General features: G+C 39.8%; 1 protein-coding gene and 1 long non-coding RNA gene across 2 annotated transcripts in view; one reads left to right on the forward strand and one right to left on the reverse strand.

Annotated features, from left to right (window-relative positions):
- Positions 1–27726, forward strand: part of rp1 (RP1, axonemal microtubule associated) — a 178552-nt gene that overhangs the window by 102739 nt on the left and 48087 nt on the right. The window contains exons 34-42 of the mRNA XM_031904600.1: positions 2073–2286; positions 9831–10012; positions 12687–12897; positions 13031–13185; positions 18046–18124; positions 19923–20054; positions 21409–21590; positions 23524–23601; positions 26954–27080. Of these exons, the coding sequence (XP_031760460.1) occupies positions 2073–2286; positions 9831–10012; positions 12687–12897; positions 13031–13185; positions 18046–18124; positions 19923–20054; positions 21409–21590; positions 23524–23601; positions 26954–27080 (1360 nt within the window). The remainder of the gene's footprint in view (positions 1–2072; positions 2287–9830; positions 10013–12686; positions 12898–13030; positions 13186–18045; positions 18125–19922; positions 20055–21408; positions 21591–23523; positions 23602–26953; positions 27081–27726) is intronic.
- On the reverse strand, positions 11619–12318 carry LOC116411670. Its single transcript, XR_004223261.1, has 2 exons — positions 12197–12318; positions 11619–11738 (listed from the first exon to the last, which is right to left on the reverse strand). It is a non-coding gene; the product is annotated as an uncharacterized LOC116411670 (long non-coding RNA).

The raw sequence follows: 27726 nt of genomic DNA on the forward strand, positions 1-27726 counted from the left end.
ATTGACTGGTCTGCAGAGTTTTGTGTCATCGGCAAACACTGATACATTACTCATAATACCCTCCCCCAAGTCATTTATGAATAAGTTAAACAAAAGTGGACCCAGTACAGAACCCTGAGGGACCTTATTCCAAGTAGAGAATGTACCATTAACAACCACCCTCTGTACCCGATCCTGTAGCCAGTTTTCTATCCATGTGCAAACGACTTCACTAAGACCAATAGACCTTAGTTTAGAAAGCAGTCGTTTGTGGGGAACGGTATCAAATGCTTTGGCAAAATCCAAATAGATTATATCTACTGCATCCCCACTGTCCAGCTTCTTACTTACCTCATCATAAAAAGCAATTAAATTGGTCTGACATGACCTGTCCTTCATAAAGCCATGCTGATTACTGCTCATAATGGCATTCTACACTACATAATTTTGTATGTGATCCCTTAACAAGCTTTCAAATAACTTGCCCACCACGGATGTCAAACTTACAGGCCTATAATTGCCAGGCTGAGATCTTACTCCCTTTTTAAATATAGGAATGACATTCGCCTTCTTCCAATCCCTAGGTACCATACCTGATGAAAGAGAGTCTGAGAATATCAGAAACAAGGGCCACTGCAATTCTGCCCCTAGCTCTCTCAGTACCCGAGGGTGTATTCCATCTGGCCCAGGTGCCTTGTTCACATTTATCGTGTGTAACCCTTTAAGCACCATATCCTGATACACCATATTACTGAACAATGCTCTGTATAACCAGTACAAGGCTGTTTTGTCATTAATTATTTCCTAGGTTTTTACTAGGATTAAGTTTGGTGTTAAAATAATGTTAATTTAAGTAACATTATTTAATTAATCTCTTTAGCTGTACCCTTGGTTAATGTTTTATTCCAACTGTTTTTTCCGTCTGGTTCACCTATTAAATAATGACTTTTATGTATATTTGTAGTAAAAATTGACTTTTAAAGAAAAGATAAAAGGTTTCCCCTTATTTATACACCAGGATTAGAGGTTTTTTTTTGTTCATCTGATATAGACTGCCATTCCCTTTTAAAATAAGTAGTGCAGAGTGTGTGTGCCATCTGTGTTAGATACATAGATCATTATTGATTCTATATATATACTGTATATATATTATTGTTAGTTAGAATAATGGGATAAATAAATTCATCAGTAGCATTAGAATTGGGGTTTCAGTTACATGTTACAAAACACACGAATATAGCTGACAATCTGGCATCCAGCCACAATAGACTCACCAAAGTAGAAAGGATGGTCCAGGCGCTCCAGCCGCAGACCCCCAGCCCAAGGGAGCGGACAAGCCGCCATCACAGGAACAAAAAAAGGAGGGGGAAAGAAAAAGGCACACTGGAAATCCAAAAGTTAAAAAAGAAAAAAACTATTATTTAACACTCATCTCATAAAGCCACATGCGTTTTGTGTCCATCTGACACGTAATCATAGACATGTTACCTGAGACAGATGGATATGGTAACACCCAAGAATGTTAATGCATCAAGCTTTGGGAATTGGTTGATCATAGAGAGGGAGGTCAGGAATAGAAATGTAGGATATCTTTATGAAAAAAAAGTAAAAAAAAAAAAGCAATTGAAAAAAAGTAATGATTACTGATGTAGCATTTGGTATGTGAACAACCATATTAAAATGTATAGCTTGCACAACATTGTACAGGTATGGGACCTGTTATCAAGCATGCTCGAGACCTGGGGTTTTCTTTCTGTAATTTGGATCTTTATACCTTAATCCTGCTAAAAAAAACTATTTAAATATTAAATAAACTCAATAGGATTATTTTACCTCCAACATGTACAAGTACAAGCTAGAGTTTTATTATTACAGAGGAAAAAGGGAAAACATTTTTTTAAATCTAAATTTAATTAAAAAGGTTGTCTATTGGTGATGGCCTTCCCACAATTTGGATAAAGGATCCCATACCTGTATAAGAGACATTAAGATCATGCTGACCTAAATCATACAGGAATTCTGCCAAACATGAAACTCATTAAATGCTCCCATATTTTAAACTGAAATAACACTCTAATTTGTATTTTTGTAAGACTGATTCCTTCATTGTGGAAGCTGTTTCTTTGGGTGAGCTCAGAAAGGTGGTCTTAGAACATGATGGAGAAGGCTATGGAGCTGGGATGTATTTGAAAATGGTCACTGTTAAAGAATCTCAAGACTCTTCCAGTGAATGGATATTTCCATTTTGGAATTGGCTCGACAGTCATCTGGCTGCATGCCAAACAACTTGCGAGTTACAGACAACAGGTATTTTTCTAATCTTTATGTAATTATTCTCATATTCAAGGTGATCTTTCACTGTGTTGTGGTGAGTCCAAAGAAACACAGGTTTTACCAATTGCTTCAAATTTACCAAGGTAAAAACAATTTGGACATAAAAAATCAATTTACTTTGCTTGGCTTAATGATTTGGTGGGTTCAGAATAGTGTTTGACTATCCAAAGCATTGGAACACATTCTGATAATCTGATGCACTGACCTTCTGTGATAAAAATGTCTGTTAATTAAACACTTCCCTGATACAATTTAGACTTCTACAAATCTAGGGGGCAGATTAATCAAAGTGCGTAACTAGAGCTCACTACAGAAAAATTCACCCACTTTGTATTCATCATTTTTAGAAGTGTATTTATCAATAGGTGATATTTAGGGGCACATTTACAAAAGCACGAACGCACGAGCGTTCATGCGAACGCTCCGAGCGTATTTTCGTTGTTTTTTTCGGGCGTCCGCATTACTTTTTCGTACGGCGCACAACTTTTTCGTACGCCGCACGACCTTTTCGGACGTTTGCACGAAAAAATCGGAAAGGTTTTACCGCTGTTTACAATTGTTCGGTACGAAAATTTTGTGACTTTCGGATCGCCAATACGATATTATCGTGACTGATACGATTTTTTCGTAAGCATTTTCGGGATATTTGCGATCTTCCGAAATTTTCATTTCCAATACGATTTTTTCCCATTCGTGATTCGGATTCGTGGATTAGTAAAAATGCCCCTTAGTGTTCTTTTAAAAATCCCATAGGAATGAATGGAAAGTGGGTGAATTTTACTGTGGTGAGTTTTAATTTTATACTTTCTGCCCAATAGTCCAAATCCAATTTGCTCTGGGAAGCAAGGCATTGAACAGGTAATACATACCTCCCAACATTTGAAAACCGAAAAGAGGGACAAAAAGATTTGGCGCTGCAATTTTTTTGACCACGTCCACTTTTGTGGCCACGCCCCAATTAACACACCTCATTTTTTTCTAAAAATACTCCTTTTATATAGTTGAAATGGCGGGATCAGATGCAAATGTGCTATATCCTCATACTACCTAAGGGAAACAAAATAGCAACTTCTACATATAAAATACAAATATAGAGAGAAGGCAGTCAGTTATAAGTAAGTTCTAACTATCTACCAGTTTTGCCCCTCCACAGTACCCCTCATACACAGAGCCCCCCATACACAGTGCCCCCATACACAGTACCCTTTATACACAGTGCCCCCCATACAGTGTGCCCCCCATACACAGTACCCTTTATACACAGTGCCCCCCATACACAGTACCCTTTATACACAGTGCCCCCCATACACAGTGCCCTTCATACACAGAGCCCCCCATATACAGTGCCCTTCATACACAGAGCCCCCATACACAGTGCCCTTCATACACAGAGCCCCCCCATACACAGAGCCCCCATACACAGGCCCCCATACATAGAGCCCCCCCATACACAGTGCCCCCCAAACACAGAGCCCCCCATACACAGTACCCTTTATACACAGAGCCCCCCCGATACACAGTACCCTTTATACACAGAACCCTTTATACACAGAGCCCCCCCATACACAGAGCCCCCCCATACACAGAGCCCCCCATACACAGAGCCCCCCATACACGCTCCGACTCCTTGCGCTGCTTCTCTCCTTATGTGGCTCCTTCTCCGGCGGTCCCAGGCCCTTTTATAAGGTTGCGCCCCATGTGTATGTGTGACGTCATTACGCACGGGCGCAACCTTATAAAAGGGCCAGGGACCGCCGGAGAAGGAGCCACATAAGAAGAGAAGCAGCGCAAGGAGTTGGAGCGCTCAGTTTAAGACCTCTCATCCTGCTGTCGCGGATCGTTCCATGAATGTCCCGCATTTCCGTAATCTATTACGGAAATGCAGGACATTCAGGGAACTATCCGGGACAGCGGGATGCACTATAGAAAGTGGGACTGTCCCGCTCAAAGCGGGACAGTTGAGGGATATGGGTAATAGTTCCCAGTGCTGCTGAGGAGTAACATTAAGCACTATCGCTCCACAAGCAGAATGATGAATGTGTCAGTGCATTAAAAATGGTTCTGTCTGACAGGATAAATGTTCCAAAAAGTCAGGAAAGTTTTGATAAATCATTCAACAGATCTTACTGCTGGAATCTACAATAAATCTGCCCCCAAATTTACTGCAACTATCTGTACAGATCACATGAAGACTGTTATTCCTGCTGCTATGTATGGAAAATAACCATGACAATCTGTTTTTGACTAGCTGCACACCTAGTGCACACTTGTGCTCCATTAGATTCGTACACCACCAATTATTTTGAGCTCAGGCTCTCTTCCAGACATACAATTCATCACTACAGTTTTCTTTTTTACCTCTACATTGATAGGTACATTGGGGAATGATAAGAGGAAATCTTGGACTAGATTTTTGTAGCACCTTAAACATTAGCTATCAGGACCTTGTCTTTTCTGTTGCGTCCAACAGCTTCCATCTCCTGATTAAAAATATATCAAATAAGACAGCTCATAAAACTGTGTAAAACACTGTTTCATATAAATTAAGGCTTTTCATGAAAAATACACTCAACTAGTAGTATGTGCACTTGGACTATCCCATATAGAAATACAGGTATTTTAAGGGGCTGATTCATAAAAGTACGAGTTTGAATCTCGAAATGGGTAAAATTCGCATTAGATACAATAATTTCTGATGATCGGAAATGTCATGAAAATGCTTACGAAAAAATAGTATCAGTCACATTAATATCGTGTATCATATCCGAACTATCCTAAACGGCGGAAAACCTTTCTGACTTCTTTGCTTGATTTTGGAAGACTCCCATAGGGCTCAATGGCACTCTGCAGCCCCAACCCGGCCCAAGGAAAGTCTCCCATAGGGCTCAATGGCACTCTGCAGCTCCAACCTGGCCCAAGGAAAGTCTCCCATAGGGCTCAATGGCACTCTGCAGCTCCAACCTCTCCCATAGGGCTCAATGGCACTCTGCAGCTCCAACCTGGCCCAAGGAAAGTCTCCCATAGGGCTCAATGGCACTCTGCAGCTCCAACCTGGCCCAAGGAAAGTCTCCCATAGGGCTCAATGTCACTCTGCAGCTCCAACCCGGCCCAAGGAAAGTCTCCCATAGGGCTCAATGGCACTCTGCAGCTCCAACCTGGCCCAAGGAAAGTCTCCCATAGGGCTCAATGGCACTCTGCAGCTCCAACCTGGCCCAAGGAAAGTCTCCCATAGGGCTCAATGGCACTCTGCAGCTCCAACCTGGCCCAAGCAGTGGCGTAGCGTGGGCTTTCGTCGCTTGGGGCCGACCGGAAATTTGCCGCCCCTCTATTTAGTTATTCTTAAAAAAAATAGACAAAATAAAAAAAGCAAATTTGAATTTGAAGTGGATTCAGCTGTGCGTCCGTGGCTGCCCATGGTGGCAGGGCCGCCATCAGAAATCACGGGGCCCCTCCCATCAGTACAGGACACACAGACATAAAAAGTATTAGGGTCACCCTACCACAGTGCCCCCTAACACTATGCTGGCCAGGCCCCCCTAATGCTATTCTGGCCACGGTCCCCCCCATACAACTGCCCCATAGACAGTACCCCCATACACAGTGCCCTCAATTGCCCCATACACAGTGCCCCCCACACACATTGCCTCCAATTGCCCATAGAAAGTGCCCCAATTTCCCCATAGACAGTGCCTCCAATTGCCCCATACACAGTGTCCCCATAGACAGCCCCCTTCACACAGTGCCCCCAATTGCCCTTAGACAGTGCCCCCAATAGGAAGTGCCCCCATACACAGTGCCCCAATTTCCCCATACACAGTTCCCCCATAGACAGTACCCCCCAAAGACCTTGCCCCCCCCACAGAAAGTGCCCCCATACACAGTGCCCCAATTGCCCCATACACAGTTCCCCCAATAGAAATTGCCCCCATAAACAGTGCCCCCAATTGCCCCATACAAAGTGCCCCCAATAGGAAGTGCCCCCATACACAGTGCCCCAATTGCCCCATACACAGTGTCCCCATAGACAATACCCCCCAAAGACCTTGCCCCCCAATAGAAAGTGCCCTCATACACAGAGCCCCAATTGCCCCATACACAGTGCCCCCAATAGGAAGTGCCCCCATACACAATACCCCACAAAGACCTGGCCCCCCCCCATGGAAAGTGCCCCAATTTCCCCATAGACAGTAGCCCCCACACAGTGCCCCCAATTTCCCCCATAGTACATACCCCCAACAGACCATCGGCGGCGGCTCCTTCTCTCTTACAGGCAACAGGCGCTTCTATAAGGTTGCGCCTCGTCGCTGACGTGTGACGTCATACGCACGGGCGCAACCTTATAGAAGCGCCTGTTGCCTGTAAGAGAGAAGGAGCCGCCGCCGCCCCTTCTGATACGCCGCCCGGGGCCATGGCCCCCTCGGCACCCCCCTCGCTACGCCACTGGGCCCAAGGAAAGTCTCCCATAGGGCTCAATGGCACTCTGCAGCTCCAACCCGGCCCAAGGAAAGCCTCCCATAGGGCTCAATGGCACTCTGCAGCCCCAACCCGGCCCAAGGAGAGCCTCCCATAGGGCTCAATGGCACTCTGCAGCCCCAACCCGGCCCAAGGAAAGCCTCCCATAGGGCTCAATGGCACTCTGCAGCTCCAACCCGGCCCAAGGAAAGCCTCCCATAGGACTCAATGGCACTCTGCAGCTCCAGCCCGGCCCAAGGAAAGTCTCCCATAGGACTCAATGGCACTCTGCAGCTCCAGCCCGGCCCAAGGAAAGCCTCCCATAGGACTCAATGGCACTCTGCAGCTCCAGCCCGGCCCAAGGAAAGTCTCCCATAGGACTCAATGGCACTCTGCAGCTCCAACCTGGCCCAAGGAAAGTCTCCCATAGGGCTCAATGGCACTCTGCAGCTCCAACCTGGCCCAAGGAAAGCCTCCCATAGGTCTCAATGGCACTCTGCAGCCCCAACCTGGCCCAAGGAAAGCCTCCCATAGGTCTCAATGGCACTCTTCAGCTCCAACCTGGCCCAAGGAAAGTCTCCCATAGGGCTCAATGGCACTCTGCAGCCCCAACCTGGCCCAAGGAAAGCCTCCCATAGGGCTCAATGGCACTCTGCAGCTCCAACCCGGCCCAAGGAAAGTCTCCCATAGGACTCAATGGCACTCTGCAGCTCCAACCTGGCCCAAGGAAAGTCTCCCATAGGGCTCAATGGCACTCTGCAGCTCCAACCTGGTCCAAGGAAAGCCTCCCATAGGGCTCAATGGCACTCTGCATCTCCAACCTGGCCCAAGGAAAGTCTCCCTTAGGGCTCAATGGCACTCTGCAGCTCCAACCTGGCCCAAGGAACCCAAGGCCATGCCTCCCACTGCCAGGAAGTCCTAGGCTCAATGGCACTCTGCATCTCCAACCTGGCCCAAGGAAAGTCTCCCTTAGGGCTCAATGGCACTCTGCAGCTCCAACCCGGCCCAAGGAAAGCCTCCCATAGGGCTCAATGGCACTCTGCAGCTCCAACCTGGCCAAGGGAAGTCTCCCATAGGGCTCAATGGCACTCTGCAGCTCCAACCTGGCCCAAGATAAGTCTCCCATAGGGCTCAATGGCACTCTGCAGCTCCAACCTGGGCCAAGGGAAGTCTCCCATAGGGCTCAATGGCACTCTGCAGCTCCAACCTGGCCCAAGGAAAGCCTCCCATAGGGCTCAATGGCACTCTGCAGCTCCAACCCGGCCCAAGGAAAGCCTCCCATAGGGCTCAATGGCACTCTGCATCTCCAACCTGGCCCAAGGAAAGTCTCCCTTAGGGCTCAATGGCACTCTGCAGCTCCAACCTGGCCCAAGGAAAGTCTCCCTTAGGGCTCAATGGCACTCTGCAGCTCCAACCCGGCCCAAGGAAAGCCTCCCATAGGGCTCAATGGCACTCTGCAGCTCCAACCTGGCCCAAGGGAAGTCTCCCATAGGGCTCAATGGCACTCTGCAGCTCCAACCTGGCCCAAGATAAGTCTCCCATAGGGCTCAATGGCACTCTGCAGCTCCAACCTGGGCCAAGGGAAGTCTCCCATAGGGCTCAATGGCACTCTGCAGCTCCAACCTGGCCCAAGGAAAGCCTCCCATAGGGCTCAATGCACTCTGCAGCTCCAACCCGGCCCAAGGAAAGTCTCCCATAGGGCTCAATGGCACTCTGCAGTTCCAACCTGGCCCAAGGAAAGTCTCCCATAGGGCTCAATGGCACTCTGCAGCTCCAACCTGGCCCAAGGAAAGCCTCCCATAGGGCTCAATGGCACACTGCAGCTCCAACCTGGCCCAAGGAAAGTCTCCCATAGGGCTCAATGGCACTCTGCAGCTCCAACCTGGCCCAAGGAAAGCCTCCCATAGGGCTCAATGGCACACTGCAGCTCCAACCTGGCCCAAGGAAAGCCACAATACCGAAGCTTGAATGAATCCGAAACTTTTGTACATAACATACTGGTATACATATATGCACAGTACGAAAAAGTCACGCAAATTAGTGAAAAAAATCGGCGAAAATACGGACAGTGCGAAAACTTTAAAAAAATATTTTTTTTTGTATTCGAAAGCAATCGTACTTTAATACATAGACCCCTTAGTGTGCTTTCTGGATCCCATGAGGCACTGTGCTCGCACACACATCAGCCAATGAATGGCCATATCTGGGTTAAAGGGAAAAGAAAGTCAAAGTCACTTGGGGGTGCCAAAATGTTAGGCACCCCCAAGTGACTTTGACCACCTACCTTTTACCCCGGGCTGGTGCCCCTGTGAGGAGGGAACAGCACCAGCCCGGGGTAGCTGCCGGCGCTTCCTTCCTCTCGTTTCGCTGCGCGCGCATGTGCAGTAAAGAGAAAAGCCGAACTTAAACATTAAAGTCAGCTTTTCACTCTACTGCGCATGCGCCCACCGCTGGCATTCAGGAAGAGGAAGCCAGAACACGGAAGCGCTGCGCTCCAGGTGCCCCGGGCTGGTGCTGTTTTCTCCCAACAGGGGCACCAGCCCGGGGTACGAGGTAAGCGGTTAAAGTCACTTGGGGGTGCCTAACATTTTGGCACCCCCAAGTGACTTTACCTTTCGTTTCCCTTTAAAGGCAATATTTACTCATAGGTGTGTGCCAATTTTCTGAGATTCTATGCTAGATTGCTTTATTATATGAATGACAAAGTGTTTGAGCATTCTCATTCTTTTGTAAAGCTCAGCACAACAGCATACATTTAAATGGATTATAAAATAACACATTCTCAGTTTCATATTTATTGTAAAAGTTGCATTTTATTCCTCTTAGTGAATATGTCAAGAGTTACAATAGTTGTGAACTTTTGAAACCAACAAAAGGTTAAAATGCTAAATAAAATACCTACTTGACAAGCAAACCTAGAAAGGATCACTTTGTTCGCTCAGTTTTAGCCAGCCGTTGCTATGGTTACCTCCCAGTTCAAGCTGACTTAACTTGTAATATGTCATATAGCTAGCTTCAATATTTTACCCTTATTTTTTGCTATTATTATTTTTTTTTTCTCTAAGGAAGACGATTATCTAGGAACCCCGAGCCATACAAAAAATCAGGAGGCTTATGGGTAATAGACATCACTGGCTCTGAGTATAGCAGTTCGGGAAGCCCAGCCAAATTCATGTTGGTCTTTTCAGGAGATAAAGGCAAAGAAAAACTGAAATGCAAAATTGCTGGGAATGCAATACAGATAAAGGTATTTCTTATTTATCTTCAAACCAAAGCACTAAAAATGTAAATCTTATGCTGTTTCCATAATGCTTTACTTTCTCAAGTTAAAAATATTTCTGCATATTGGTTTAGTAGCTTGTAATTCATACAACTACTGTATATGCATATTTATTAAATGAAAATACTGTTTGAACATACCCGAATATTTTTTGAAAGTTTGCTTGATATTATATATTTGTCAGGGCAGGTGCAAGCTCAATGATCAATGTATAGCTAGGGAGTCAAGTCAGAGGTCCTGTCCAAATGGGTACCTGGAAATATGCAACAAGCCCATATCATGGCCCATAAAGGGGTGGGGCATAGTCAGAAATGTGTGTGCTTGGGTGAGCAAGGGCATATTTGGTGAGACCAGGATTTACATTGTTCTGGGTTGAGTGTTGGATGAAACATACTTTGCAGATTTTTGTTCTACAGCTCCCAGGCCTGCAATTCAAGTTGTCATCTGATTGCTAAGGTTTTACTTTTCCATGCAAACCTACAAGTCCCGAAAAGATAGAAAAACAATAAAAAATATAAAAAAACATACATTATCAAATAGCAAAAACATATGAAATAAAACCAACAGAAAATTTGCTTAGAATATCTCCCCCTGTAACATACTAACACTTTATGTAAAAGTGAATGTACCCTTTAGAAGGAGAATGGTCCATCATCCTAAACCAACCAAGCGATTAGCAGGTAACTTTTGCTGTTCAGCTGTGGTTGATATGGGTTACTAAATCTGAGCAAACTTTTATTACTTTACCCTGCTAGTGCTTATCTGAACCAAATCCCAACATTTCACATTATGCATTTTTAAAACACTAGATAACTGAAGGCAACTCATTTCTTTCCAAAAATGCAGTCATTTTTGGATTTTGCTCAGATTTAAATACACAGAGTAGGATTTGGATTTAGTATTGGCCAAATTATATTAAATTATAGATTTTTGGATTTTAGCCTAATTTAGCTTTGACTGTTTATTTCACTAAAGTGTATCCATCAAATCTCTCTCTCTGTCTCTTTGTATCCCTCTCTGTCTATCTGTATCTCTTTCTGTATCTCGCTCGCTCTCTGTATACAAAAACAAATCACCTCCAAGGCTAGAAAAATTCATTTATATCCATGCACTTGAATTCCCAAAATCCTGCAGATGCTGCTTTCCTTTTTATTACTTTATCTGAGGTCAGAAAGTATTTCAGAGAATTAGCTGCAGCTTATGTTTGTCTAAAAATGTGTTTTATTTCTATGGCACATAGTGTTAGCACTGCTACAAATCTGCCAATAAATCATCTTTGTCAAAGGATCCATTTTATCCTGGTCTGTTCTGTACAGGAAACTTTGTTCATAAAGTACAGTTTCTGATAAAAATAAAGATTCTGTGATTGTTTACATTGATTGGCAATTTGCAAACCTCCAAATGTTGCTGAGCCACAGGGGTGGGGTTTTATATGTAAGTAGGGTTCGAAGAAGTGAAAGAAATGCAGTTACCCACTCACTGATGATCTCTCAGCAGCCATTTATGTAAAAAATTACAAATTTATGCTATCAATTAACTTAAGGTAGGGAATAGTTAGAGGAGTTAAGAGGAGTTATTGCAAAAGAATGTTTATTAGGCAGTAGCAGTGCTTGACTTGCACTTTCACTCCATGTTTTTCCTTCAGGAAATATCATCTGTCTTCTTGAGGTCAAGTAGCACTGATGAAATGACTCTGCAAAGTACATAAATTCAAATGTACAGTGTAAGATAATGAGCTTTAGAGACAAAGGGAAGTTAAATCAACCATGTCATAAATATAGAGAGCAGCCGAATAATAAGAAAGGATAGAGGGATGAACGAATGAGGTTATAGACTTTGCAGGATGAGCCATGATCCAGAAAAGAAGCAAGAATCAAAACCCTGCATATTGGTAAATGTGTACAAAGCCTTTAAATATAAGGGCTGTCTCATTCCTATATTCAGCATAACCTTACATACTATGCTTTATATATTTGTACAATATCTGTTTGAATGCCACAATACAAGTGTTCCTAAAGGGTTACAAAAGCTCTAAATAATCATGAAGTATTCTTCTCTGCTGCATATAACATATACAAGATTTCCAGGTGGCCCAGCAATTCTAGTTTGTATAGTGGGACATTTTTGGTCATGCCCCTGACCCATACTCACCAGTGTAGTGGCAATGAGCCACAGTGCTGCCCTCTAGGTGTCAGTCAGCTATAACTCCCAGCATCCCAGCATCTGTCATGCTTTTCCAGTTGTCCATCTTTGGTGCAGATAATGTAATTCTACAGATCTAAAAATACAGATGTATTTTAAAACCATGAGAAAGCAGTCAGCATTTTTTATATATTCATAGATATATACACACACACACAAATATAAGATTGCAATAACAATGTTAAAGATAAAGCAGGCTTGATTTATAAAAATAAATACATGTATTCAAAATTGTGTCTTTCTGTCCCATGCAGGAAACTCTTGCACCCAAAGGTTTTAACCATGCAAGATGTGCTCTTCACAAGATATTCCTTTACTAATAAATTAAATTTGCCAACTACAGTGCTGTAGACTGTAAACCAAAATGACCTACAGGTAGCCGATAATTTTACAGGTTTATTTAATTATACATTTTTAAAATACTATCTTTTTATTACAGGAAGAGCTTAAGAGCATTGGATCGATTTACAAAGTGCAAGTTTGCTGGTCAAATTTACAGTTAAAGGGAGCATGGCATTTAATGTCAATTCACATGAAGCACACCAGTACAAATCAAGAAATGTGGCTAAATTTTGATTGTTGGATGAAACCTAATGAAGATAAATGTGTGGAACTTCCAGCCATGTACTCCATTAAAGATCCTAAGCCTGGTACCTCTTTGCTTTTGTAACTTGCAATGGAATGCCCTGCCCTCACTTTCTTATAAAGCTATTTTGCTACATCACATGCTAGTTCACAAGATTACATCTTATTATTGAATTACTTTCCTTGTTTTGTTTTCAGTTGTGGAGTATATACTCTATTTTCACACTGGGGATGTAAAAAATGCTGGTACCACTGGTAAAATTACTATTTGCATAGAAGGAGAAAACGGAGACACCGGAAGAAGAATTCTGGATGTTGCTGGCAGTGATTTACTTTCATTAACTAGAGGGCAGGTAAATAGTTAAATAACCTATGAATACTATATACTGTATACAGGTACGGGATCTATTATCAAGAATGCTCGGATCTGGAGATCTTTACATAACTTGGATCTCCATACCTTAAGTCTACTTAAAAAAAATGTCAACATTAAATAAACCAAGTAAGGGTTTTGCCCCCCAGTAAGGATTCATTATATCTTAGTTGGAATCAAGTACAAGGCACTGTTTTATTATTAAAAAAGGAAAAGGAAATTCTCTTGTGAATTATTTGCTTATAATGGAGTCTATGGGAGATGGCTTTTTTGTAATTCGGAGCTTTATGGGTTTTCAGATAATGGATCCCATACTTGTGTGTATATATATTCGGTCTGCATGACCATGGTCTTCATAAAGGTCTTAGATGCAGACCGAAACGTTGGCCTGATCTGTAATGTATTAATTATTTAATAAAAGTTATATTTTAAATGATCCCCAGTGTGCACCAATTTACACACAAATATCTATCTATGCTCAATTGGTAGCACCCGGGTTCATTGGCTATGCTCAGGAGTGAATCTACACGTTATATATATATATATATACATACAGGAACAAACAGAGCACACCCTATTAAAGTTCAAATGCCCAGGGTGCTAGCAAAAATATGTACAGCAAGACAGTAAGCTGCACACACCAGGACTTGGCAAAAAAATGATAAGTTTATTTAAGCAAAGAAATCCATTTAAATAAACTTATCATTTTTTTGCCAAGTCCTGGTGTGTGCAGCTTACTGTCTTGCTGTATATATATATATATATATATATATATATATGGGCCTAATCCCCGTGATACAAGCAGAGTTGGAAATAGAGGGCTAGTACCTGCATTACATACAGCTGCAACTTGATTTTAAGAGTATACTTGCACTGTAGATATTCTAGTACCTTATTATGAGGCTAACTAGGTCTTAGTTGTTCTTTAAAGAGTTCCATACAATGTAAAAAGCAATATAAAATGTAGACAGTTTTATAAGTCAAACTAATCTCCTAATTCTTTTTTAAATCCATGATTTTTTAAATCTTACTTATTTTATCTTTACTTTAATGTGTCATATGATTAAGCATCAGGAATAAGTGCTGTAGAGCCCTTCAATCCCCTAGGTTTGGACACTACTACAATGGAGCATCACCTGCTGATTTAACCTCTTGACATCTTCTTGCTTCAGCTTTGATTTGTCCTCTAGTTACAGAATCCATTTGTGACTCAGTCAATGAGTTTAAATGTCATTTGCAATGTTAATGCAAACCCTTAACAGCTAATGACCCAAGCATTTCAAGGCTAGGTGGCACTTACAAGCTGGTATTGTAAGCTTTGTCTTGTGTTTGCTGGGTCATCACCTTTAATGGCTTATTTTGAGCTATCAGGAAATTAGATAGATACATAAAAACCCAAATTATGGGCATCCGCCTTGCAGAATTAAGAGCCACATTTATAATCATTCACTCCACACATCAACACAAAATCTATACCTGAAATCATACTGCAACATATTGCTTTTATTTAAATGCCTCTTACACTTACATTAAGATCAGTAACTTACAATACATGATAAAAGAAATGAGTAAGCCAAGTGCAGTCCTTCAGCATTGCAGATCGTTTTTCCTTAGCTAGGTTTAGTTGTTGAGCCATTTAAAAATTCATTATTTCATCTAATCAGGAATTGGCTTTTAAAGGTAAGTACCAGTAGGAAACTTCACAAGTGGGCATCTCAGTTTTTACTAACAGTGGTCCTGTATGGGTGGAACATCTATATGGGTGTATTTAAAGAATGTTTGCATGTATTGTTTTATTTTGTTAATGTTTTTCAGTTTGTTGCCAAGCTATAGACTAAACCATTGCTGTCTTTGCTTTCAGGTGTATGCCATTAACTAGCCATCTGATTTTCTTCTTATTTGGATTTTTAGCGCTAAAAGTCGATGAAAAAAAAAAATCTCAACTTTTTTTAGATTTGCTATGCGACCAAATGGCTAAAAATCCAAATCTGGCAATTCGCCAGCTAAAGCCTGCTCAGATCATGTAGAAGTCAATGGCACATGTCCCTTCCCTTTCCTGAAAGATCCTTCATTTGCCTAAAAACTTTAGAGGTTTCAGATTTTTGACGATGTTTTTTTGTGCAACAATTTGAGAAATTCTTGTTTTCAGGGGTGACAATGACAGTGATTATAACTATCTCCTTTAAAACAACAATTATCGGCAGATTTATCAAAGTGTAAGATTAGAGCTCACCACACATAACTTCACCCACTTTCTGTTCATTCCTATGGAATTTTTATAAACTTATTTATCAAGTTAGCATTGACCATTTGATAAATATTCTTCTAAAAATTCCACATGAATGAATAGAAAGTGGGTGAATTTTTCTGTGGCAAGCTCTAATCTTATATTTGGATAAATCTTTCCATAAGTCTCTTTCATTTAAGTAGTACAAAGGCTTATGGAAGTCAAAGTATTGGGATTGTTACAATTTTTCTATGGAAATATCACACTTTAATAACCTTTAATCAGTCCAATACTTTGCACTTTGTCAACTTTGACTGTTGGTGTTTGCTGCCAGCCTATCATTTTAGGCCATGTGTACTGATAATATTGTCATGATATGTTTTGTTGGGAGTACAATTGCATTATGCACTTTAAAGGAACAGTAACACCAAAAAATGAACGTGTATAAAAGTAACTCAAATATAATGTGCTGCTGCCCTGCACTGGTAAAAGTTGTGTGTTTACTTCAGAAAGTCTACTATAATTTATATAAATAAGCTGCTATGTAGCCATGGGGGCAGCCATTCAAAGGAGAAAAGGCACAGGCACATAGCAGATAACAGATAAAACACTATTGTATTCTACAGAACTTATCTGTTATCTGCTATGTAACCTGTGCCTTTTCTCCTTTTTTCCAGCTTGAATGGCTGCCCCCGTGGCTACACAGCAGCATATTATTAGAGATGTAGTGAACTGTTCGCCGGCATTTTGGGTTTGCCGCATTTTTTTTCGGCGCCGCGTTTTTTTGCCTTGGTTTTTCCGCCGCGTTTTTTCGCTTCGTTTTATCGCCTATGCATATACATAGGAATAGCTTGCATTTTTTTTTTTGGCGTTATTTTTTGGCGTTTTTTTTACAAATAATTTTTCAGAGAAGTTTTTGCCCTTGATCCCCCTCCTGCATGCCACTGTCCAGGTCGTGGCACCCTTTAAACAACTTTAAAATCAGTTTTCTGGCCAGAAATGGCTTTTATAGGTTTTAAAGTTCGCCTTCCCATTGAAGTCTATGGGGTTCGCAAAGTTCGCGAATATTCGCGAGTTTTGGCGAAAGTCCGCGAACAGGTTCGCGAACATTTTCGGCGATGTTCGCTACATCACTACATATTATATAAATTATAGTAGTGTTACTGTAGCAAACACACCAGTTTTACCAGTGCAGGGCAACAGTGCATTATATTTTTATTACTTTAAAGCTCTTTCATTTTTTGGTGTTACTGTTCCTTTAAATACATAGATCAATTTATCAGTATTCATTAATCCTTGGTTGGAAACAATAATGAGGTCATCATAGGCAGAACACGAGATGTAAGTGATAATGGTTAGTTTGAGCTTTTCAGAAGAGTATTAGTAGAGAGCTAGTTAGCTTAAGTGGTTCAGGCACCAAGTTTAGAGTTCCCAGCTGATCACTTATGAAGTCATGTATTAAAGGCCACTAATTTTGCCCAGGAGCAGTAACCCATAGCAACACATCAGCATGTAGCTTTTACTGGTCACCTGTTTAAAAAGCAAACATCTTATTGGTTGCTATGGGCAAACTTATTGCCCTTTATTATATATGGAGCTCCAGCACAAAGACAATGATTTTGGAGCATTTTTATTACACAGTTTTTAAAAGAATCTACTGTTATATACTGATATAAGTAACATGTGTATCTATATGATGGGGTTAGAAAATGGGTTAATGCATTATGATAATAAATTGGTCTTTAAAAAACCACAGAAATGAATTTATTAAGAACCTCTGACCTAACACGAGCCATCAAAAGGCTGCAGTAAATCACACACACAAACTCTTTGCATGCAGCCACAGAGTATAGCTATAGCTAACTAGGTAACTTGTATTTGTCCATCTCTGCTATGTAGATATATGTGTGTGTGTTGGTGTAACTTGCTTACTTGTAAAAGACTGAGCATAACATAAAGGTAACATAAGAGATAACATAATAGGGTAACTCCAGCAACAAGATCCTTATGATTCTCATTGTATATCACTGGTTGTCTGAACACAGAAGTTAATTAAACATTCACAAAACCATACTCTATCATCACACAGAACAAGTCTCAGGAATATTGATGTTCTCTAAAACTGTTCTCCATGGTTTTTAGCTTCAATGTCTCACAAATCTCAGTGGAGTCTTACTGAGAATAGACAGAATGTTCAAGCTCATTTTTTGGTTCACTAAGCTCAGACGTAATTGATTTGTGTTTACAAAGCTTTTCATTCCTGCACAATAGAATTTATTTTGTGTTCTGAATCACAGATAGGGAAAGAGCAGCACGCTCATGCTGCAGGACTACAGTTCCCAGAATCTCCCTTCTACATACACTGGAGGGGAATTCTGGGAGCTGTAGTCCCACAACTACAAATGTAGAACCTGTGGTTTAAGCCTATTCTTTATAGGGTTTCCACCTCACCCCTTTAATACTGGCCACATATTGAATGCACATCCTACATGACTAGTAAGAAATTCATTTAGATGCATGCTGCATGGCTGCATATACATCAGTTCAGTCTGCAGCATGCATCTAAAGGGCTGAGGTAGCATAATTCTGTATAATTTTTCTTTTTCTTTTTAGGTGGATATATTTCGCATTAAAGCTGTGCATCTTGGTAAGCTTCATAAAATAACAGTTGGATTCAGCAGCCCTAAGAAAGGTACTGAAATATATTTAATACGTATTTCTTAAGGTTTTTATTTTTATTCCATTTATCTTAAATTTCTTATTTGCAGTTGTATGATAAATATAGGGAACTGTTCGTGGCACATTCGAGGTAGGAAGATATTACTATTCCCAAAAAGCTACTCACTCAGTATTAAATGTAAGCTTACGAGCCCCAAAAAGTAATTTTCTCTAACTGTCTCCAGATAAATATCGAAAATAAGTGGTGTGTCAGCTCTGTCGCAGGGGTGCTAGTACATATTGATCATTACGAACATTTGTCTCTGAGAGGAAAGTAGCACCGCATATTAGCACTTTCATATTTATCTGCTGAAATGTTGGCAGCGTAGGAACAGAAATGCATTTGAGATTCCTTTGTGCAATGCACAGTGTTTGAGAGCAACAGCTTGATAATAAGTTGTCCAATTTCCCTTTGCATACATAGCGCAGCATCACTTCAAGACCCTGACACTTGCACTCTCTTGTCTCCAGTAAAAAGGAAGCCCAGAGACGGTCACTCCATGAAGGATTTCTAGTCTAATAAGGGTTGCGTGGCAACCAGGAAAGGGAAATCTAAGCAAAGTCAAATAGCTTCAGGCTTCCTTTTGCAAAAAGTTTCTATTTTGCCCATGTGAACTGCTATATTCCAATGTACTTCCTACATACTGTGTTCTGTTCAGGTTGCACATTATTATGTATTACTGGAATCATAACCTTCTGGTTTGAGCATCCTTTCAATGTAATAACAGGCTAGGATATAGCTTGGCAAAGTTTAATTTAAGGAGGGAAAGTTCAATAAAATACAAAGGGCAGATTTATTAAATATCGAATTGGGGAATCTAAAATTCTACAGAAAACTTCACACATTGGCAGTGCAAAATTCTACAGAACTCTAGTTTCTAGAATTCTAGTTTCTACATTTATCAACACTCCCCTGACTGTCAAGATTTCAACAGTGTTTTAACAAACTGCTATCTTTATCAGAGCAGACAGACTTATTAACTTGGTAGAAGGTGTTCCCATGCTTTAAGCATGCTGCTGTGTGGGGTGGCAAAGAAACATTGAACTCAAACACCCCAATGGATCCTTAATTCCCACTGCAAGTGATGATTCATTCCAGTGCAGAAAATAAATTGATGAATATGAATACATTGTTGCCACTAAGTAAACAAATAATGATAGATGAACTCCTAGCGGTAGTGTAACTGCACTGATCTTGGCCCCCAGCAAAATCTTTGGAGGGGCCCGGCATGCACTTCAACCCCTTCTGCCCCTGCCTACCCAATTGCATCCCTTACTCCCCACCGCTTGCTCTCAGGTAGTGGCCAGGAAGGGAGGATTTCTTCACAGGTATAGAGGCAGCAGATCCTGTGGTCCAGGCCCCCTGTCCCCCAAGCACGACCCCCGGCAGGAGTCTGTCAAAAAATAGATTAATAATTTCACAATTCAGACTATTGTGATAATGAAAATGTAATATGAGCTTCATGGAAATAAGAAACTTTCTAAACATAATGAAATAAAATTTGTATACCATTTGTGAAATAATCAGGCTTTTCCTGACTACCCATCTCTCAGCAATCTGTCTCTCTTCATGCAGCTTTGTGTCTAAGTGGGTTATTTTCAAAGACAGCTCTAATATATTGTCCTGGAAAGGGGACATAAAATAACCTAACGTCGGTGATGTTAAAATTAGTTTACACCCCACATTTCAGGAGAGTGTAAGATAATTTGAATTCTGTTGATTATTGTTTTAGTGATAATAGTGTCTTAATACATTTCAATGATTCATACAGATCCCTGGTTTCTCGAAAAGATTATTGTGAAAGATGAGGAGTTTTCTTCAGCAAACTACATGTTTAGTCACAATGAATGGTTTGTCTGCAAATCTGACAGAGAATTTACCGAGGCTATAATTCCATTAAAAGGTACCAAAAGAAATAGCTGATGATTACAAACTATAAGGTGACTTTATTTTAGTAAATGAGATCAACTAGAAAATAACAGATTGTTGTAATTGGTTTCACACTATAATGAGTACTGCAGATTTCCCCATATGATCTGATTTTTATAGACATTCAAAATAATCATGATTAATACATGATTTATATCTATGTAAGTCGGAATACACTTTCCATATTTCCTTTGGACTGTCTTTAGCTGGTGAGCACTATTCACCCATAGAACATAGACAGGAGGTAGACAAACATCCCACCACATGTTTAAAATAAATCCAATAAACTGTTGTGACAATGATTCTTATGCATTATTTATCCTGATTCTTGCGTTTTATTTTTTATAAACATAAAGGGAAGAATGGGCAAAGTATTTGTCAATAACATTATCCCGATATCTTCAGACTGTTGCACACACATCTGATATACAGTATATATAATTGCCTTGCTCTCTTACCCCCTTAACCAATCTCTGCCTAACACACATACACATAGGTTCAGCTCTCAATGTCTCTCCTACCATGCACTTTTGCAATTTGTTAAAGGAAAACTACACCCCCAGAATGAATACTCAACCAATGGATAGTTTATATCATATTAAAGGCCTATTAAATATCAGTAAATATTGCCCTTTTACATCTTTTCCCTTGAGCCACCATTTTGTAATGGCCTGTGTGCTCCCTCAGAGATCACCTGACAGGAAATAATGGTACTATAACTGGAACAGAGAGAAGAAGTTTAATTGGCTGATGGGGCCTAGCATGTATATGTGCCTGGTTTGTTTGTGTGCACGGTTTGTTTGTGTGCACTGTGAATTCTACAATCCCAGGGGGAGGCCCTTAGTATTTAAAATGGCAATTTTCTATTTAGGATTATTCAGTGCATATACTACTAAAAAGTTTATTTTTATGAAAATTATTTTTTTAGAAGAAGAAGAGTTTTACATATGAGCTGTTTTTTGCAATATATATTTATAGACACCTATATTGTTTAGGGCATAAACCCTTCCCCTATGCTATGCAATCCACTACTTCAGAAGGCAGTTTTCTGGAATCAGTGGATGAGACTGACATTTTTGTTTGGGGAATACAAGGCTTTCCATTGGAGAACCTATCATTATATTTACATGTGTTGCAGTTGAGCTCTTTTTTTGTAGAGGTTAAAATTCCTTTTTTTCTTCATAATACTCTGCCTATGTCTGGAATCCATTTTCCACGTGTGCGTCTACTGAGATTATCTGTGATTTGCTAACCTGATATATCCAGCCACAAGTGAGAGCATGCAATATGCAGAACATTTGCTTCTTATTTTTCTCATTTTTCTCCAGAAATCAGTGCAAATGTAACTAAGGTAAAATCTTTCAGTACTACAACAAAGGGAAAGTGGCAACTGAAAGTGCTGGGAACCAACACAGGAGAAGAGAAAGAGGATCTTTCTATTGTTGTATTTGGGAAACAGGGCAAATCTCCCAAACAGAAAGTAAAGAACCTGAATTATGAGCCTTTTATGGTAAGTCACTTGTATCAAAAAAATTATTCAGAAAGATAAATTAGAATCTCAAAAACCTTTTGTGCTATACAATATGTATTGTACAAAGACATAGTTTAGATCACTATGTTTTGAATCTGCTAAAATTAATTTAACATTAAACAAAGTCAATATTAACATATTTCCATTAAATGGGTAGTTCACCTTTTAGTTAACTTTTAGTATATTATAGAATGTCCATTTCTTAGAAAGTTTTCAATGGGTCTTCATTCTTTACTTCATATAGTATTTGAATAATTTGCCTTTTTTTTTGCCTTTTGCCTCTTCCTAGCTTTCACAAAGGGGCCACTGACCAAGCAGCCAAAAACGATAGCTTTGAGAGGCTACAATGTTATTGTTATTGCTACTTTTTATGATTTATTTTTCTATTCAGCCCCCTTCCCATTCATATTCCAATTTTTAATTGAAAGCACTGCCTGGTTGCTAGGATATTTTGAACCCTAGCAACCAGATACCTGCTGAAATTTCAAACTGGAGAGCTGCTGAACAAAAAGCAAAATGATTAGAAAACCACAGAAAATTAAAAATGAAGACCAATTGCAATTTGTCTCATAATATTTAGCTCTACATCATACTAAAAGTTAATATTAAGTTGAACAAACTATTTAATATGGATTCATGCAGCATAGTTATTTCATTTAAATGGAATCTTTGGGAGTTGGCCTTCCTGTCATTTTGAGTTTTCTGGATACCAAGTTTCTGGATAACAGGGGCCTGATTCACTAAAGGGCGATAAAACGTGCGCTATTCTTATTGTGCGCTAAAATTTTTACCGCCGCTTAATTTTGGCGATTTTTCGCACGATTCACTATAAGCATACTCGCGCTTTTTTACGCGCGATATTGCAAGCGTTATTTAACTCGCGAAAGACTATTTCAATGCGGTATTTGCCTGTACATGCGCTAAATTACGCGAATAATCGCCGAATATGAATGGTAGCATAGAAATAGTGTATAAAAATTGTCGAAGCATATAAATGGTGTATATAAATATTAGCCACATATAAATAGTAGATGCTTATAAATAGTAGCCACTAGTGATGAGCAAATGTGTTCTGGTTTCTTTAGTGAAAAATTAGCAAATCTTTCGAAAGATCCCCGAAACGGCAAAAATGTTGTGCGGGCAAAAAAATTGTTGCTCGTGACTATTATTTTTTGGATGTGCGGTGAATTTTTGCGTGGTGAATTTTTTCCTGCGTTTTGCCATTGGCGGATTGTTTTGCGAAACGCATGAAAAAATCCGCCGCGAAAAAATTCAACGCACGTCCAAAAATTCGCTGCGAATCCATGCCTGGCGAAACATTTCATCACTTGTAGCCAAATAGAAATAGTTGCGCAAATGAACGCACGCCATGTTAGCCATACACGCCAATACTTGCGGAAAATTACTGTATTAAAAATGAACATTTCGCTGCAAACTGGCGGCTGCGTCACTCTGGGGGAAACACAGACTTGAATAAATAACACTGTAAGTCCATATTTTATTGCAAAAAATCATTTACTGTACTTTTGTATAATTTTTCGCCTGCCTGTAGTAGGTGTTAATTTTCATATAGCCGAATGCGATATTTAGCGCGCAAAAGTTATAGTGAATCATGCGATCGTATTCTTTTCAGCGCAGAAATTAACGCAAAACGGTAAAACTAGTGCGAGAAATACCCCATGCGAAAATGGCGATTTTTCGCACGCGATAATACTATGGTGAATCGCGCGCAAGTTATTTTGCGTTTTTTAACGCGAAAAAGCGTGCGATAATTTTTATCGCCCTTTAGTGAATCAGGCCCCAGATCGTATACCTGTACTACTATGTATTAGTTACAGTGCTACTTGTATATATTTGTGTGCATTTTTTACATACTCATATAAAAACTGTTTAATCTTAATTACCCTGACAGCTGAATATAGAAGGCATTGGGGAGATAATAAAGATTTCATTCTTATACAAGACTGGAAGAAAAGTTCAGCTGCACAAGGTACTGTACAACTGTAGTTCTGACTGCCTTACAATTAAGATGAAGGTTTTTTTTAAGAAAGAACATAATGTAACGCTATCAGGCAAATTATATAAATCTGTTACTATATGAAATAATTTTTCTGTAAGGATTCATGTTAAAACAGTGGTCATACAAATTGCTGTATATTGTGGCATTTCTATATTGGTGCTTGCATATTGGAGATCTGATTGATTACAAAACACATTGGACCCAGCTCATCAGATCTGATTCCAACAGCTATTCTTAGTCAGTGTAAAGCAACCATCTAAATGGTAAATTATCTACATTTTTAATATTTGGGTGAAAGGCTTTTATTGCAGGTTGGTTGCACTGTGATTGAGCTTAGCTATTCCTGTACCATATCCCTTTATGGCCTGTGTCATCCTTAGATTCCCTGAATTACAGAGCTAAACTTACATCTGTTTACAGTATCTGTTGGTAATCATATACACATTTTATTCATGCACATATAATTGATTTCACAAGGTTATCGGGATCAGGGAGAGTTGATTCTGCTAAATGTCAAGGCACCTCCAAGCAAAGCTCACCTACTGATATCTAGTTTATAATATTCTTGTACCAAGTATATCTCTAAAGGTGTTTGGATCCTAGTGCCTATGTTGCTGTTGGTAGTTCTGACCCTGCCTTTCAAATACATAGTGCTTGAATGCAGAGAACACTCAGGATCAACCTGTTATGCAAGGCACATTATCACAATTTCTCAGCATTCGGCATCACCCTAGTTCTTGGAATAGACATGTTTATTACAAGCTGCTTTTTTCCAGTTAATGTCTCCATTTTAATGTGTTTTTTATGTAAAAGCACCATCTGGGGCCACAAATCATTTATTGCACAATAAAGTACATGCAAAGCAGTCTTTATTCATACAGAAAATGCCATCAAATGTCATAATGGTAATGATGGTTCTGTTTTCATTTTAACTTAAAAACAATGTAATAAAGGATAATATGTTTTATTCTCTCATGACATATTTTTTCTGTACCCATGAAGAGGCAAGTCATTGGGGATTCAGAGTTCCATCAGAGAAGGATGTTAATGTATGCTCAGTTAAGCACCAAGCCATGTAACAGTTTATTGCACCCTATAGTGAGCAGGTATAGAATAGGTTTAATGTACTTTACAAAACGTGTGCAGAGGCAATATCTGTCTGGCCTGGAGCAAATCATCTTGGTCAGGAAGATGCCAGTTATCTGCCACCAGAATTGGAGTGAGGATTAGACATGGGGCACAACAATGCCCTAAATGGAAGTGCTAACAACAGAGGCCAAGGCTAAAGAACAACCATCATTTCTATTTCATTCTTCCCCATTTCTGTTTTGAATTTACATTGGCATTGAAACATCACCTCATAGTATGTCCCACTGGTATGTCCACTTCCAGATTGTTTGCGTTGAAGTAGAAAATTGGCAAATAAACAGACCATCAATAGATCATATTTTGGCAACTGCTGCATATCTTTGGAGGATGGACTGACAGAAGGAATTACTGAACTTAGATTTACACATTTGCTACTTCACAGCTGTGATGAAATATATACTTGTATATTGTAATCCCTACTTTAGCCATTCACTAATATAACAATTATCTAGGGCAATAATTTTTCTATTACATGGGAATCTCCCCATGGATGTTATATGATGTATAGGATGTCCTTTTTTTAGCCACCTTTCAGTTGGTCTTCATTTTAATCATCTTTATACTTTTTGTATTATTTATTTTCTTCATCTACTCTGTCCAACTGTTAGATAGGGGCAACTGACCCCAGCAGCAAACAAACTATTGCTGTGTGAGGCTTAAATGATATTGTTGTTGTTTCTTTTAATTACTTACCTTTCTAGGCAGACCCTCTTCTAATTATTTTCCAGTTTCGCATTTAAACAACTGCCTGGTTGCTAGGGTAAATTGGACCCTAGTAACCAAGTAGCTACTGAAATTCCACACTGTGACTAAACCTAAATTAATGTCAAAATAAAAAATGAAAACCACTGGCAATTAGCCTTAGAAAAATAATGCCTACATAATACCAAAGTTTAATTTAAAGGTGAACCACCCCTTAAATTCATGATGCAATATAGAGCAATATTATTGAGGTGTCAGGTTTAGCACTTTGCAAACTCATGTTCCATATAAGAACCATGATGCATTTTTATCACTGGGTATTTATAAAGATACAATCTTGTAAAGATACAATCTATGCTTAGCAATAAAATATTTCCCATTGTAAATAGGGGCAATCATTTTTCACCAAGACTGCTCCATTTTTACCTCCATAAAAAAATGCCTGTTGCTCAATTCATGTAAAGAAGAAGGGTTCTAGATTCTCAACAGATTTCAGCAAAAACTATTATAGAGTTAACACTCCTGTATTATGTAAACCTGATGACTTATCCTTAGGTGGAAACAGTGTGCTTTCTAAGATAGCACAGCATAATGTCAGGAGCGTTCAATCAGTTGTGATGAAAAAAAATCCTTCTGCCATTCATGGTGAATTTGGAACATTACACTGTTGTATGGAACTATGCTCATTGCCTGAAACTGAGCAAATTAAGTAGTAGTGGTAGTTGGACCATTCGTAATAAATTAGTGCAAACAGGTATCAGTTATAGGCAGAGACTTAAATCTGTTAGAAACATAGAAAGAAATCTATGTAAAAAGAGTAAAAGTTGAAGTTTAGGTTTTATGGGAGCCCTTACCCATCGCTGCGCAAGGAAACAGGGGAAACTGACCCTGGCAGGTGCTAGCGGCACTTGTCCTATCCCTTGTGCGGTCACAGGTAATGTAATTGCAAGGTAGGGCCAACACTGGCCACTAGCCTCACTAGAGTTTTGGTGCCACTATATAAGAAGCTGTGCATTTGATTGGTGAATGCCAACCATGTCTAGAATTTGAATATAAATAGTGCGTGGGGCCAAGATTGCTGACAGTGAGTTACATCCAAGGCTTTCCTCATCACACTATATAGTCTCTGATTTTAGCAAAGAACCTAATGACCTGATTTCCCTATAGATTCTACACACAATATAATGAGTTTTGCACCTCTGAGGAATGTTTTATGGATTCTCATTTACATTGTAAATGTGCAGAGACTTTCCCATGAATACACTTTGCAATGGAAATTGATGCAAAGTATATTTGCAAATAGAGTGAATTACATAGATTTGTCAATGATTGGGGAATCTTGTTTCTTTCCCATAACTGATAAGCAGTTTTTTTTGTTCATTTGTCTGCATTCTGATCCAACCTCATGCTATTTTAGTGTTCTTCTATAGCTAAAGCATGTTTGTCTCTATTTATTTCATACTATGTTTAGGTTCGTTTGAAAGACATGGATACCAAACAGGAGATAGGCTTCTATATAAAACACATTTCTCATGAAGATGGTATGGAGTCTGTGACAGAACTAGCAGCCGTCCTTCCTAACATACAACCTCTCACAGGTAGGTGGGTAAGATAATATATGAAAACTGCAGAAAAGCAATATAGCGCAAACAATACAGAGAAAGGGAATTGCTGTATGTGCTGCCTTGGGAGTCCCTCTCTTCAGTAATATTTTTCCAGCAGCTGTCCAAAATAAATATGGCAACAACCACCATGAATATTAAAATGTTGTACATATATATCTATATCTATAAACCTTGGAATTCTAAGTTGGCATATAATGGGATTTTCTGTTATCTGAAACACTAAAATGTATTTTAGTGAAGTGATGACTTGGGCAGAAGTGGTAAAAGATTTCAAATTACAACTATATGAGAAAAAATATTGAACCAACCAGATCAGAATTATGTACAATATGTTTGTGGAGATTCTTAAGCATCCAGGGCATGGAATATCTGTAGTTAAAATCAACTGGACTTGGTGTGTTTTTCTTGAAGACGTTTTACTAGTCATCCAACTGCCCTTTAATAATTCTGAATTGGGAAAACCAGTTGGATGACTGGCAAAACGTCTTTAAGAAAATAGTTGTTTTGATTGCTACAGATATGTTCTTTATGGGTACTTAACACTTTATAAACCAGGTTCCAAACCAACACTCCTTTCACCTTTCTAACCTATTCTGATTTATATCCAATTTGATCATAA

Source organism: Xenopus tropicalis, chromosome 6 (genome assembly GCF_000004195.4).
Source record: "Xenopus tropicalis strain Nigerian chromosome 6, UCB_Xtro_10.0, whole genome shotgun sequence".
Taxonomy (NCBI): Eukaryota; Metazoa; Chordata; class Amphibia; order Anura; family Pipidae; genus Xenopus; species Xenopus tropicalis.